Genomic DNA, 16,300 nt, shown 5'->3' on the forward strand with positions numbered 1-16,300 from the left:
GATAGGAACTGTTTAAGGCGCTGGGTGAGACCTTGGAGAATAAGACACATAAAGCTTCTGGCCTCCTGTGCCTTATGTCTCATGTGAGAGAAGAGATAATAAACGATTCAATAAATGAAGAAATGAGGTCATTTTCAGACAGTGCTAAAGGCTGTGAAGAAAAATGGGGTAATGGGTTAGAGATGACTTGAGATGGAAGGGGATCTCTTCTGCAAGTGGTGAGGGAAGGGCCTGTCTAAGGTGACATCTGAGCTGGGACTTGGAATATGTGAAGGAGACAACTGTGTGAAGATCTCTGAGAGCTCATTCCAAGCAGCACCAACAGCAAACGAAGCAGGGCATGAAACAGGAATTAAGTTGATAGGCTCAAGGAAGAGAAAGACCGGTGTAGCTGGGACATAGGGGCCCAGGGGTAAGTGGTACAAGGTCAGGTCAGGGAAGAAGGCCAGGCCAGTTCATATGAAGTCAAACAGGCAATGGAAAGGACTTAGAGCTTTATTCAGATTGAAGTAGAAGGTCTGAAGCAGGGGAGTAATAGAATCTGCTTTTTTTGAATTAATGTTATTACTAATTAATTTAACCCTATTTGTTTTTTATATATAAGCAAGAGCAGACTGCCTGGGTGGGCTCAAATGCTGGCTTTGCCACTGTTGTGTCACCTTCAGCATGCTAGGGCACACGGTGGTGTTACCTTCACATCTCTCTGCTTCAGTTTTTCATCAGTAAATTGAGAATAATAATAGTATCTACTTTATAGTATTGTTATAAGGATTAAAATAATAAAATAAACTCATAGGCCAAAGCACATAGTAAGAACGTATAATGTTAGTTTGATAAATAGCTAGATAGTTAGTAGTGACTAATTCTGGGGTATGGGATTAGGGAAATGAACATAGGAAAACTTTGCCTTTCATCCTTTTATGTAGTTTGACTTTTTAAAGTTTTATTTATAGCTATAAATGCTTACATGAAGAAACAAGAGAGATCTCAAAGAAACAACCTAATCTACAACTTAAGGTACTAGGAAAAAACAAACTAAACTCAAAGCTAGCAAAAGGAAAGAAATAATACAAATTGTAGCACAGATAAATGAAATAGAAAATAGAAAAACAATAGAGAACGTCAATGAAACCAAAAGTTGGTTCTTTGAAAATATAGACAAACTTTTAGCTAGATGGTCTAACAAAAAAGAGGGAAAACTCAAATTGCTAAAATTAGAAAAGAAGTGGGACCTTTTTTCTTATAAAAAGGATTATATGGTTATTGTGAACAATTGCACACCAACAAATTGGATAACTTAGATGAATTGGGAAAATTGCTAGAAACACAAAACTTACCAAGAAATAGAAAATCTGAATAGAACTATATATACCTAGTAAGGAGATTGAATCAGTAACCAAAAGTCTTCTAGCAAGAAAAAGACGCGTTGCTTCACTGGTGAATTCTATCAAACATTTAAAGAACTATCACCAATCCATCTCAAACTTTTCTAAAAAAAAAATTGAAGAGGAAGGAAAACTTTTTAACTCATTCTCTGAGGCCAGCATTACCCTGATACCAAAGACACTATAAGAAAATTACAGACCAATATTCCTTTTAAACACTGATGTGAAATCCTCAACCAAATACTAGAAAACCAAATTCAGCAGCGAATTAAAAGGATCATACAGGCCGAAACCAGTTTGGCTCAGTGGATAGAGCGTCGGCCTGTGGACTGAGGGGTCCCAGGTTCGATTCCAGTCAAGGGCATGTACCTGGGTTGCGGGCACTTCCCCGGCGGGAGATGTGCCAGAGGCGGCTGATCGATGTTTCTCTCTCATCGATGTTTCTAACTCTCTATCTCTCTCCCTTCCTCTCTGTAAAAAATCAATAAAATATATTTAAAAAAAAAAAAAAGGATCATACAGTCCTGGCTGGGTGGCTCAGTTGATTTGAACATCATCCCATAAACCAAAAGGTTATGAGTTCGATATCTGGTCAGGACTCGTACATAAGTTGCAGGTTCAATTCCCAGTCCGTTGGACAAATATGGGAGGCAACTGATTGATATTTCTCTGTCTCATCTCTAACTCGTCTCCTCTCCTCTCCTCTCCTCTCCTCTCCTCTCCTCTCCTCTCCTCTCCTCTCCTCTCCTCTCCTCTCCTCTCCTCTCCTCTCTCTCTCTCTCTCTCTCTCTCTCTCTCTCTCTCTCTCTCTCTCTCCCCCCCCTCTCTAAAATGTCCTCGGGTGAGGATAAAAAATAAAAATAAATAATAAAGAGATCATGCATCCTGACCAAGTGGGGGTTTATTCCTGGAATGTGAGGATGGTTCAACATAGGAAAATCGATCAATGTAATACACCATGTTAACAGAAAGAAGGAAAAAGAAAAGGATCATCTCGATTGATGCAGAACAAGCATTGACACAATTCAGTACCCTTTCATGATAAGAATAATCAACAAATTAGGACTATAAGGCAACTACCTTAAAATAGTAAAACCCATATGAAAAAAAAAAACGCCCACAGCTAACATACTAAATGGTGAAAGACTGAAAACTTTTCCTCTAAGATCAGGAACAAGATTAGGATCCCCACTTTTGCCACTTCTATTCATTAAAACACTGGAATTTCTGACCATTAGCCAGATCAGTTAGACAAGAAAAAGAAATAAAAGGCATCCAAATTGGAAAGGAAGAAGTAAAATGATCTCTCTTGACAGATTATATGATCCGCTGTAAAAAAAACAACACACAGGCTCAAAACCAAGGTGGCGGCACAGGGAAACACCGAAATTGCTACCTCCTACAACAACTTCAAAAATACAACAAAAAGACAAAATGGACATCATCCAGAACTACAGGAAGGCTGGCTGAGTGGAAATTCTACAACTAAAAGGAAAGAGAAAAGCACTCTGAGACTCAGGAGCTGCAGAAGTAAAGTGCAAAGGTACGGAGGCTCGAGCGCGCATGCGCAAAGGGGCTGGTACCTGAGGACGCGGCTGTCTTTTTGAATCGGGAGGGAGTCACAAGCTCCCGACTGCTCTGAACTCCAGTTCCGGGAAGTCTCTGGGGACCCAGGACTCATACGGGGAGAAACTGGACTGTCTGGCAGAAGGCAGAACTCGGAACTCGAGGGCGGCTTTCCCTCAGAGGTGCTTGCAGCAATTAAATTACCAGGACACCGAGACGCGCGGACCCTTAGGGCAGGGCCAAGGATCAGCCATAGCTGTTTGCTCCGCCCTGTTGATTCCTTGAGACCCTGCCCCACCCAGGCTGCAGCAGAGGCTTTTGCATATGAATGCCCTGGCCCTTTGCAACCTGAAAATTACCTAACAAACTGCAGCTGGGCCAGACAGACCCAGAACTTCCAAGAGAAAGCCCAAGGCCCCACAGCAGCTTGCATTGCTTCACAGCTGGGCCTCATCTGGGCATCTCCAAACTCCAAAAAAGGAAGGGGAATCTGCAGATCTTTTCGTAGCTCCTGCTGGGTAACCTCAGGCAGAGGCTAAATTAGCACCTGCTTAGATCCAAGAGCCAGTGTACCCAGTGGTCAGAGGGGGACCATCCAGATTACAACTCCTCAGATCCATAAGGGACACACTCAGGGGGCAGACTCAGTGAGCACCAAAGCCCCACTGAAGCAAGTCTTGCCCCAGAAGGATGTCTCCAGCACAGAAGTTCTCCCACTGCAGACACAGCTGATTCTCACCGCCATTTGGCCTGGAGGTCAATTCCTCCCAGTGATCCTACAACAATCAAGGCATAACTACAACAAGACTGTGCACAAAGCCCACAAGGAGGTGCACCAAGAGTGTCCACCTCAGGTAACTGGGGAGGCTGAGCCACTGTTCCCTACAGGACACCTAGCACACAAAACCACTCTACCAACACAAGGAAGCATAAAAAATGCGGAGACAAAGAAACAGGTCACAAATGACAGAAATGGAGGAAAGCAAATGACTGGATATAGAGTTCAAAACCACATTTATGAGGTTTTTCAAGAATTTTATGGAAACCGCCGATAAATTTAGTGAGACCCTGGAGGATATGAAAAAAGACCAACTAGAAATTAAGCATACAGTGACTGAAATAAAGAATAATATACAGAGATCCAACAGCAGACAAGAGGATCCCAAGAATCAAGTCAAAGATTTGAAATACAAAGAAACAAAAAATACCCAACCGAAGAAGCAAAAAGAAAAAAGAATCCAAAAATATGAAGATAGTGTAAGGAGCCTCTGGGACAACTTCAAGCGCACCAACATCAGAATTATAGGGGTGCCAGAAGAAGAGAGAGAGCAAGATGTTGAAAACCTATTTGAAGAAATAATGACAGAAAACTTCCCCTACCTGGTGAAAGAAATAGACTTACAATTCCAGGAAGTGCAGAGAACCCCCAAAAAAAGGAATCCAAAGAGGACCACACGAAGACACATCATAATTAAAATGCCAAGAGCAAAAGACAAAGAGAGAATCTTAAAAGCAGCAAGAGAAAAAAAGTCAGTTACCTACAAGGGAGTACCCATACGACTGTCAGCTGACTTCTCAGCAGAAACCATGCAGGCCAGAAGGGAGTGGCAAGAAATATTCAAAGTGATGAATGCCAAGAACCTACAACCAAGATTACTTTATCCAGCAAAGCTATCATTCAGAATTGAAGGTCAGATAAAGAGTTTCACAGACAATAAAAAGCTAAAGGAGTTCATCACCACCAAACCAGCATTATATGAAATGCTGAAAGGTACTCTTTAAGAAGAGGAAGAAGAAAAAGGAACTCTTACCATTTGCCACAGCATGGATGGAACTGGAGAGCATTATGCTAAGTGAAATAGCCAGTCAGAGAAGGATAAATACCACATGATCTCACTCATTTGTGGAATATAATGAACAACATAAACTGATGAACAAGGACTGATCCAGAGACGGAGAGGCATTGATTGGACTGTCGGGCCTTGGAGGGAAGGTAGGGGAGGGTGGGGGTAAGGGGGAAATATCAACCAAAGGACTTATATGCAAGCATATAGGCCTAACCAATGGACACGGACAACGGGGGGGTGAGGGCATGAGCTGGGGGGTGGGGGGGTATGGGGTAACATGGGGATAAGGACACATATGTAATCTACACTAATAAAAGAGAAAAATGGTAATTGGCGTACGACGATACCCTTTTCATAGGCTAATCAGGGCTATATGCAAATTAACTGCCAACTAAGATTGGCAGTTAACTGCCAACAAGATGGCGGTTAATTTGCATATGTAGGCACAATGCAGGGAGGCGAAAGGGAAAGCAGGAAGAAGCCCCCTGCCACTGACAGTGATTGGAAACCCAGGGGGAAGCTAAGAGCTGGGGGGCAGGGCAAAGGCGGCCCTGGGGCCGCCTTTGCCCTGCCCCCCAGCCATGATTGGAGAATCAGGCGCCTTTGCCGCCCTGGCCAGTGATAGCAGGAAGTAGGGATGGAGCCAGCGATGGGAGCTGGGCATGGTCGAAGCTGGCAGTCCCGGGAGCTAGGGGTCCCTTGCCTGGGCCTAAAGCAGAGCCCACGATCGCGGGGCCGCTGCAGCTGCGGGTCCCTGCTGCCCGAGCCGGATGCCTCAGCCAGAGGCGTTAGGCCTGGGCAGGGGGGGAGCCTGCAACCGCGGGGAGCTGGGGGTCCCCTGCCCAGGCCTGACACCTCTGCCGGAGGCCTCAGGCCTGGTCAAGGGGCCGATCCGGTGATTGGTGATCGGAGGGTGATGAGGGTCAACTCCTCTGGCCGAGGCATCAGGCCTGGGCGGGAGGCTGAGCCGGGGATTGGGGGGATATGATGGTCCCCTTGCCCAGGCCTGAAGCCTGGGTCAGAGGGGTCAGGCTTGGGTGGGGGGTGGAGCAAGCGATCAGAGGGAGATGGGGGTCCCCTGCCCAGGCATGATTCCTGGGCCAGAGGCCTCAGGCCTGGGCGGGGGCCAGAGCCAGTGATCAGGGGGAGATTGGGGTCCCCTGTCCAAGCCTGACACCTCTGGCGGAGGTGTCAGGCCTGGGCAAGGGGCCGATCAGGTGATCAGAGGGTGATGGGGGTCTATGCCTCTGGCTGAGGCATCAGCCTGGGCAAGGGGCAGAGCCAGCAATCGGAGGGGGCTGGGGGCAGAGCCAGTGATGGGGGGAAATGAGGGTCTCCTGCCCAGGCCTGACGCCTCTGTCAGAGGCGTCAGGCCTGGGCAAGGGGCTGATCCTGCGATTGGAGGGTGATGGGGGTCAACGCCTGAGGGCTGCCAGTATGTGAGAGGGGGCAGGCTGGACTGAGGGACACTGCCGGGGTCCAACCCCAGCAGGTCCAGGGGTCCCCAAAGGTGTGGACGGAGTCGGCGAAGAAGGAATGACACGGAGACAGCGTTCAGTTGATCAGCAGCCTAGCCAGGATCTCCAGCCAAGTTCTGGTCTCGATCTCCAGAGAGGTTCTGCTTCAGATCTCCAGCCAGGTTCAGTCCGGGTTCTCCAGCCAGGTTCTAGTCAGGCTCTCCTGCCAATCTCCGCAGTCAGGTTCAGTCCAGGATCCCCTGCCATGTTCTCCCGCTAGGCTCTGTCTCTAGGCTCCGAGGCCAGTCCCTCTCCAGGATCCTCCGGCATGCTCTCTCCAGCGAAGTTCTTCTGTCTCCAGGCTCCGTGTAGGCTCTGTCTTCTTGATTCTGTTCTAAGTTCTGAGTCTTCCTGTCTTCTGAATTCTGTCTCCTGATTTCTGTGTTCTGAGTTCTGAGTGTTTCTGTCTTGTTACAACTGTATTTATACCAGTTGATTCAATCCTATCAATCTCTATTACAAAGGTTAGGGCGTTTCTTATCTCCATTCCAGGGAGAAAAGATTATGTAGTTTAAGCATGATTGTTCGTAGTTAAAGGGATTAATTACCCGCCTGGCACTTAGTTGAGGGGTTTTATTCCCTCCCTAACTTCAGGGGGAAATCCCTACCTGGGGAAAACAACCTTTCTCAGAGACCTTGGTTAAAACACATAGTGCAAAGAAGGTGAGCAAACATATTAAGAACAGTATGCCATATATGCCAGGTCCCTTGAAACAGCAAGGATGGACCGGCTCCCGGCAAATTCCCCCTTTTTTATTTTTTAAAAGCAGGCATTAAAAAGAAAAACCTCAAACGCTCTCTTTTATCCATTTTAAGAGTAGGATTGGCGCTTTCTGCTATTACCTGAGTCCTGATCTATCACCCCAGGGAGAGCTTGCCAATCCTGCACTTTCCCGGGGTGGAAAGGCTGCAGTGGGGTTAAGGATAAGGCTCCTTGGGCCTACCTTCTCCCATGCCTCTACATTTACCTTTCCAGCACCTTTCCTTCCTCAGAAAAGCATGGACGTATTTCTTGTATAAAATGTTCTGTCTGACTGGGAGTAACCTTAATTCCTCTGCTAACAAGCATATATGTTAAAAGATCAATACGGAGTCTTTATCTTTAGACTCAGTATGGCACATCTTCTTAATCTAAAGATCAATACAGAGTCTTCTTTCTTTGGACTCAGTATGGCACATCTTCTCAATCTAAGGATCAATACAGAGTCTTCTTTCTTTGGACTCAGTATGGCACATCTTCTCAATCTAAGTTCTGTACTATCCACCTTCTTACCCTACTTATCCTCTATAGGGGGGTCTGTAGCACCCTGGTGGAGTCCTATCCGTCCCGAGTGTGGGGGTTCTCAATGGGGGGGCTTACCTAAGGGAATCCTGTTCCAGGGGTTCCCAAAGGTGTGGACGGAGTCGGCGAAGACTATCCACCCTCTTCCTACGGTGGAGTCTGATCTGTCCCGAGTGTGGGGTTCTCAATGAGGGGGGGCTTACCTAAGGGAATCCTGTTCCAGGGGTTCCCAAAGGTGTGGACAGAGTCGGCGAAGACTATCCACCCTCTTCCTACGGTGGAGTCTGATCCGTCCCGAGTGTGGAGGTTCTCAATGGGGCGGCTTACCTAAGGGAATCCTGTTCCAGGGGTTCCCAAAGGTGTGGACGGAGTCAGCGAAGACTATCCACCCTCTTCCTACGGTGGAGTCCGATCCGTCCCGAGTGCAGGGCGCTTACCTAGGGGTCCCTGTTCGGGCGCCATATGCCGGGGTCCAGCCCCAGCGGGTCCAGGGGTCCCCAAGGGCGTGGACGGAGTCGGCGAAGAAGGAAGGACACGGAGACAGCGTTCAGTTGATCAGCAGCCTAGCCAGGATCTCTAGCCCGGATCTCCAGCCAAGTTCTGGTCTGGATCTCCAGAGAGGTTCTGCTTCGGATCTCCAGCGAGGTTCTGTAGCCATGTTCCCTCGCTAGGTTCTCCAGCCAGGTTCTGTCCAGGCTCTCCAGTCAGGTTCAGTGTCCAGGTTCCAGTCAGGTTCTCCTGCCAATCTCTGTAGTCAGGTTCAGTCCAGGATCCCCTGCCATGTTCTCCCGCTAGGCTCTGTCTCTAGGCTCCGAGGCCAGTCCCTCTCCAGGATCCTCCGGCATGCTCTCTCCAGCGAAGTTCTTCTGTCTCCAGGCTCCGTGTAGGCTCTGTCTTCTTGATTCTGTTCTAAGTTCTGAGTGTTTCTGTCTTGTTACAACTGTATTTATACCAGTTGATTCAATCCTATCAATCTCTATTACAAAGGTTAGGGCGTTTCTTATCTCCATTCCAGGGAGAAAAGATTATGTAGTTTAAGCATGATTGTTCGTAGTTAAAGGGATTAATTACCCGCCTGGCACTTAGTTGAGGGGTTTTATTCCCTCCCTAACTTCAGGGGAAAATCCCTACCTGGGGATTCAACCTTTCTCGGAGAGGTGACTTTGGTTAAAACACAGCGCCAAGAAGGTGAGCAAACATATTAAGAACCGTATGCCATATATGCCAGGTCCCTTGAAACAGCAAGGATGGACCGGCTCCCGGCAAATTCCCCCTTTTTTATTTTTTAAAAGCAAGCATTAAAAAGAAAAACCTGAAACGCTCTCTTGTATCCATTTTAAGAGTAGGATTGGCGCTTTCTGCTATTACCTGAGTCCTGATCTATCACCCCAGGGAGAGCTTGCCAATCCTGCACTTTCCCGGGGTGGAAAGGCTGCAGTGGGGTTAAGGATAAGGCTCCTTGGGCCTACCTTCTCCCATGCCTCTACATTTACCTTTCTGGCACCTTTCCTTCCTCAGAAAAGCATGGACATACTTCTTGTATAAAATGTTCCATCTGACTGGGAGTAACCTTAACTCCTCTGCTAGCAAGCATATATGTTAAAAGATCAATACAGAGTCTTTTTTCTTTAGACTCAGTATGGCACATCTTCTTAATCTAAAGATCAATACAGAGTCTTTTTTCTTTGGACTCAGTATGGCACATCTTCTCAATCTAAGTTCTGTACTATCCACCTTCTTACCCTATTTATCCTCTATAGGGGGGTCTGTAGCACCCTGGTGGAGTCCTATCCGTCCCGAGTGTGGGGGTTTTCAAGGGGGGGGGCTTACCTAAGGGAATCCTATTCCAGGGATTCCCAAAGGTGTGGACGGAGTCGGCGAAGACTATCCACCCTCTTCCTACGGTGGAGTCCTATCCGTCCCGAGTGTGGGGTTCTCAATGGGGGGGCTTACCTAAGGGAACCCTGTTCCAGGGGTTCCCAAAGGTGTGGACGGAGTCGGCGAAGACTATCCACCCTCTTCCTACGGTGGAGTCTGATCCGTCCCGAGTGCGGGGCGCTTACCTAGGGGTCCCTGTTCGGGCGCCATATGCCGGGGTCCAACCCCAGCGGGTCCAGGGGTCCCCAAAGGCGTGGACGGAGTCGGCGAAGAAGGAATGACACGGAGACAGCGTTCAGTTGATCAGCAGCCTAGCCAGGATCTCCAGCCAGGATCTCCAGCCAAGTTCTGGTCTCGATCTCCAGAGAGGTTCTGCTTCGGATCTCCAGCGAGGTTCTGTAGCCAGGTTCTAGTTAGGTTCTCTTGCCAATTTCTGCGGTCAGGTTCAGTCCAGGATCCCCTGCCATGTTCTCCCGCTAGGCTCTGTCTCTAGGCTCCGAGGCCAGTCCCTCTCCAGGATCCTCCGGCATGCTCTCTCCAGCGAAGTTCTTCTGTCTCCAGGCTCCGTGTAGGCTCTGTCTTCTTGATTCTGTTCTAAGTTCTGAGTCTTCCTGTCTTCTGAATTCTGTCTCCTGATTTCTGTGTTCTGAGTTCTGAGTGTTTCTGTCTTGTTACAACTGTATTTATACCAGTTGATTCAATCCTATCAATCTCTATTACAAAGGTTAGGGCGTTTCTTATCTCCATTCCAGGGAGAAAAGATTATGTAGTTTAAGCATGATTGTTCGTAGTTAAAGGGATTAATTACCCGCCTGGCACTTAGTTGAGGGGTTTTATTCCCTCCCTAACTTCAGGGGGAAATCCCTACCTGGGGAAAACAACCTTTCTCAGAGACCTTGGTTAAAACACATAGTGCAAAGAAGGTGAGCAAACATATTAAGAACAGTATGCCATATATGCCAGGTCCCTTGAAACAGCAAGGATGGACCGGCTCCCGGCAGGACACTCCCCCCCCACACACACCCAGTGCACGAATTTCGTGCACCGGGCCCCTAGTATCTTAATAAAAAAATATATTAAAAGACAAAAAAAAAAAAAAGCACAGACTAAAGATTCCACACACAAAAATTGTTAGCACTAATAAGTGAGTTCAGCAAAGTAGCATGAAACAAAATCACCACACAAATGTCAATTGCATTTCTATACACCAACAATGGCCAAAGCAAAAAGAAAATTAAGAAAACCATTCTATTTACAATAGCATCCAAAAGAATACTTAGTAATTAATTTAACCAAGGAAGTGAAAGACTTGTACAATGAAAACTTCTGAAATAAAGACATAAATAAATGGAACACATCCCATGTACATGGGTTGGAACACTAAATATTGTTAACTTGTTAATATTACCCAAAGGGATCTACAAAATCAATGCAATCCCTATCAAAGTCCCAATGACTTTGTTTTTGTTAATACTCACCCAAGGATATATATTTCCATTGATTTTTAGAGAGAGTGGGAGGAGAGAGAAAGAGAGAAACATTGATGTGAGAGAGACACATCAATTGGTTGCTTCCTACAGGCACCCTTACCAGGGCCAGGGATCAAATTTGCAACCCAGGTACATGCCCTTGACCTGGAATCAAACCCATGATCTCTAACACTGAATCACGCTGGCCAGGGCCCAATGACAATTTTTGCAGAAATAGAAAACCCCCTCCTAAAATTAATATGGCATCTCAAGGAACCCTTAATAGACAAAGCAATCTTGAAAAAGAAGTACAAAGCTGGAGGACTCATACTTGTTATTTCGAATTTTTCTAAAAAGCTACAGTAATCAAAACAGAGTGGTACTGGAATAATGACTGACATATAAATCAATGGAATTGAATAGAGAACTCAGAAAAAGCCCTCACATTTATAGCAGGATGATTTTTGACAGGGGTACTAAGACCATTCAATAGGGAAAGGACTATCTTTTCAACAAATGGTGCTGGGAAAACTAAATATCTACCTGCAAAAGAATGAAGTTGGATCCTTAGCTAATATCATATGCAAAATTAAAGTCAAAATGGACCAGAGATATAAATGTAAGATCTAAAACTATAAAACTTTTAGATTAAAACATAGGGTAAAAACTTTATGACATTGGATTTGGCAATGATTTCTTGGGGTATGACACCAAAAGGAACAGGCAACAAAAGTAAAAATAGACAAATTGGGCTTCATGAAAATTTTTATATTTGTGTATCAAAAGACAATATCAGTAGAGTAAAAAGGCAACCCACAAAATTAGAGAAAATTTACAAATCATATACCTGATAAGGGGTTAATGTCCAGAATCTATAGAGAACTCCTAAAACGCAACAACAAAAAACCCAAACAACTCGATTAAAAAATGGGCAAAGAACTTGGATAGATATTTCTCAAAAAAAAAAAAAAAAGACATACAAACGGCCAATAAATACATGAAAAGATGCACAGCATCACTGATCATTAGGGAAATGCAAATTAAAACCACAATGAGATACTGCCTCATACCAATTAGGATGGCTACTATAAACAACAGCAAATTTGAACCTTGGTGCACTGTTGGTGGGAATGTAAAATGGTACAAGCCACTGCCTAAAACAGTATGGCAGTTCCTCAAAAATATAAAAATAGATTGACCTATGATCCAGCAGTTCCACCTCTGGGTATATACCTAGAAGGATTGAGAGCAGGGGTTATTTTAGCGATATTTCACATCCATGTTCATGTCAACATGATTCACAATAGCTAAAACATGGAAGCAACCCAAATGCTCATTGGCAGGTGAATGGAAATGCAAAATATGATATATTAATAATAGAACATTATTCAACTTTAAAAAGGAAGGAAATCCAGACACATGCTACAACATGCACATAATGCTAAGTGAAGTAAGCCAGTCACAAAAAAACAAATTCTGTGTGATTCCATTTATATGAGACATTAGTCAAAAATCATAAAGACAGAAAGTAGAAAGGTGATGCCAGGGCCTGGGAGGAAAGAGGTAAGGAAGAATTATTGTTTAACGGTATAGAGTTTCCATTTTACAAAAAGAAAAGAGTTCTAAAAAGGATGGTGGTGATGGTAGCACAACTTCATTAATGTATACCACTGAATTGTAAACTAAAAATGGTTAAGATGGCAAATATTGTTTTTATAATTTTACCATAATAAAAAGTGGAAAAATAAAATTGATGATCATGGTTGGAAAATATATATGTAGGCATACATTACTTTTGTAATTTAAAAAAATTAAGAGGAAAAATATTCAGAGTATGATTTCTAATTTGCAATTTAAAAAGGAAGTCACAGTCTGTGTTTGTATGTGTGTGTTTTCAGAGGAGGAGGAGGACACTAAAAATATAGTGGTAATTTCCTATTTAGCCTAAAGCATAACTTGCCATTCTTTTTCACATAGATGTATTTAGGGATTTGGGATAATCTGCCAGGGGTTGTGAAATGTCAAATGGAACAAGCACTTCATCTTGATTTTGGAACTGAATTGGAACCAAGAAAAGAAGTAGTGTTATTTGATAAACCAACTAGGGGAACTACTGTACAGAAATTCAAAGAAATGGTCTACAGTCTCTTTAAAGTAAGTATATCTATTCACATGTCGCTAGTATGACTCACTACACTCTCCTGAAAGAATTGCCAGCACCTCATTCTAAACCACAAGAATGTTGCTATTCTTTGACCTGTATCAAGACTCTTATCTTGAGAGAAATAATTCAAAGAAAAGAAAAAATGTGTGGAAGATATTTACTTTAATATTATAAGCTAAAAATGTCCAGATATGAGAGGGGAGTTCTATAGATTGACATTGTAGCTGATACATTTTGAAAAGGTGAAATAAAATCAGTACAACCTGCTTTGCAAATTATTTTTTTAAAATTTTAAAGAAATCCTCATACAGAGATTAATTAAAAGTATTAAAAGATGAAAACAATTACACTTTGGGAAAGAATCTTTTTTTTTTAATTGATTTTTTTATAGAGAGGAAGGGAGAGGGATAGAGAGCCAGAAACATCGATGAGAGAGTAACATCAATCAGCTGCCTCCTGCTGGGGACGTGCCCACCACCAAGGCACATGCCCCTGACTGGAATCAAACCTGGGACTCTTCAGTCCGCAGGCCAACGCTCCATCCACTGAGCCAAACCGGCCAGGGCAAAGAATCTTTTTTTATTGCTCTTATAATCTTTTTCTCTGGAGAGCTTACATTTTCAAATTATTTTATCCCAAGCAGGGGAATACATTTTTACCTTCATTATTAGAATAATGTAACTTAAAATAATTACATTAATGTGATAACTACGAAAAATAATTTTCAGTTGACCCTTATAATTGGATACTAGAGGCCCGTTGCACAGAGATTCGTGCAATAGGCCTTCCCTTCCCCTGGCTGCTGGCACCGGTTTTCCTCCGGCACCCGGGACCCAGGCCTTCGCTCCGGCTGGAGTCTTCAGTGTCTACATATGCAAATTAACCGCCATCTTTGTTGGGTTAATTTGCATACTCTCCTGATTGGCTGGTGAGCATAGCAGAGGGACAGTCGGTTTACATGTTTGTCTGTTATTAGGTAAGATGAGCACATTACACTACAATTTTGCAAGTAAATCTATGAATAAGACAGAATAATTACTTAGTGTCTTCCTTAACTGTATTTATGCAGAGTGTAAGAGGGTTATGGAACCTAGGGTGGCCATTTCTTAATACATAGACTTAGCCAAGTTTTACTGCATTCACATAAAATATAGTTCTCACTTAGCATCATAAATATTTAGATTATGTTTTAAGTTCCTTATGGGGATTCAGTAGCAAAATTATTACTTAGCATAATAATCCCCATAAAGGAAGTATTTTTCCATTTGCTAACGTCTTATCTTTATAGGCAAAATTGGGTGACCAGGGAAACCTCTCTGAACTGGTTAATCTCATCTTGACGGTGGCTGATGGAGACAAAGACGGCCAGGTTTCCTTGGGAGAAGCAAAGTCTGCATGGGCACTTCTTCAATTAAATGAATTTCTTCTCATGGTGATACTTCAAGATAAGGAACATACCCCCAAATTAATGGGATTCTGTGGTGATCTCTATGTAATGGAAAGTGTTGAATATACCTCTCTTTATGGAATAAGTCTTCCATGGGTCATTGAACTTTTTATTCCCTCTGGGTTCAGAAGAAGCATGGATCAGTTGTTCACACCATCATGGCCCAGAAAGGCTAAAATAGCCATAGGACTGCTCGAGTTTGTGGAAGATGTTTTCCATGGCCCCTACGGAAACTTCCTCATGTGTGACACTAGTGCCAAAAACCTAGGATATAATGATAAGTATGATTTGAAAATGGTGGACATGAGAAAAATTGTGCCAGAGACAAACCTGAAAGAACTTATAAAGGATCGTCACTGTGAGTCTGATTTGGACTGTGTCTATGGCACGGATTGTCGAACTAGCTGTGATCAGAGTACAATGAAGTGTACCTCAGAAGTGATACAACCAAACTTGGCAAAAGCCTGTCAGTTACTCAAAGACTATCTATTGCGTGGTGCTCCAAGTGAAATTCGTGAAGAATTAGAAAAGCAACTTTATTCTTGTATTGCCCTCAAAGTCACAGCAAATCAAATGGAAATGGAACATTCTTTGATACTAAATAACCTAAAAACATTACTGTGGAAGAAAATTTCCTACACAAATGACTCTTAGTTCATTTGGACATTGTAACCATTGTGGGAAACTTACCACTTAAGTTTGAGCACTCTAAAAAAAATGGCTTGACTGAAATCCCTGCCAGTACAAAACTCATTTCCCGTTCCTAAGAAGCCATCGTCTTAAAATACATGTCTATTGCTGAATGACAGGAGGTATAGGATCAATAGGTCCCCCAAAATGGAATTCCTCCTTTCAGAAGCCCTGGTACAATTCCCAGTACATTCACTGTGTAACTCTTTGACTGACTTTAAAATAATGCTGTGAAGCCTCATTCCAGACATCAACAGTGATATTATTTTGTAGATTTGTTAGCCAAGATACCACTGCTGGAAACATTGTTTGCATTGAAGCTGCTGTTTGAAATTTATACATAAATTTACTAATGTCTTAGCATGGTAAAGTTTGCACATTAACAGAAATGAAGACTGCAAAGCAGACAAATTAAAATTACTGATTTATAAGTAGATGTTAATAGTATGCTTTGTTGTATTATGAACTTAAACCCATTTTAACTCAGACATCATACTTTATGCGGCTTCAGAGCCTCTTTTTTTAATCCTCACCCAAGGATATTTTTAGGGCAAGTGGAAGACAAACTTCAATGTGTTAGAAACACGATTGGTTGCCTCCTGCACGCACCCCAACCAGGGCCTGGAGAAGCCTGCAACCTATGTGCACGGCCTTGCCCAGAGTCAAACCTGGGACGCAACATCTCCCAGGCCGATGCTCTATCCACTGAGCGGAACCAGCTAGGGCTTCAGAGGCCCTTAGACCTTCGAGTGTTTTACTTGGCAACATGTAATTGCCATGAAAACGTTTGAGCTTTCCACCTTAGTTTCAAATGGTCCCTCTTGGTATCAGCCAGCCAACTTAAGGCCACAGACCCTATCCAGATCCATTTACCTTGAATTTGTCATGAAGAGTCAATAAGCGGACCCTGAAATCGGAACTTTTTAATTTGACATTTTCAAACAGTATTTTCTGTTGACCAAAAGGCTATATTTTAGAGGCACGTAAATTTAGTCATCAAATATTTTCTCATGTAAACTATATGCAAAGATTTGCTCCTCTTTCATGTTTTTCAG

General features: G+C 43.7%; 1 protein-coding gene across 2 annotated transcripts in view; it reads left to right on the top strand.

The window, feature by feature from the left end:
- Window positions 1–15,681, top strand: part of DIPK1A (divergent protein kinase domain 1A) — a 131,696-nt gene extending 116,015 nt beyond the window's left edge. Inside the window, exons 3-5 of one of the 2 annotated variants that reach the window (XM_059688869.1) lie at window positions 954–1,017; window positions 12,922–13,098; window positions 14,397–15,681. In XM_059688869.1, coding sequence (XP_059544852.1) covers window positions 954–1,017; window positions 12,922–13,098; window positions 14,397–15,209 — 1,054 coding nt within the window. In that variant the 3' untranslated portion in view covers window positions 15,210–15,681. The remainder of the gene's footprint in view (window positions 1–953; window positions 1,018–12,921; window positions 13,099–14,396) is intronic. The other variant, XM_059688868.1, reaches the window with a different exon arrangement.
- Window positions 15,682–16,300: the final 619 nt, after the last annotated feature.

The sequence above is a fragment of the Myotis daubentonii genome, chromosome 3 (assembly GCF_963259705.1).
Source record: "Myotis daubentonii chromosome 3, mMyoDau2.1, whole genome shotgun sequence".
Taxonomy (NCBI): Eukaryota; Metazoa; Chordata; class Mammalia; order Chiroptera; family Vespertilionidae; genus Myotis; species Myotis daubentonii.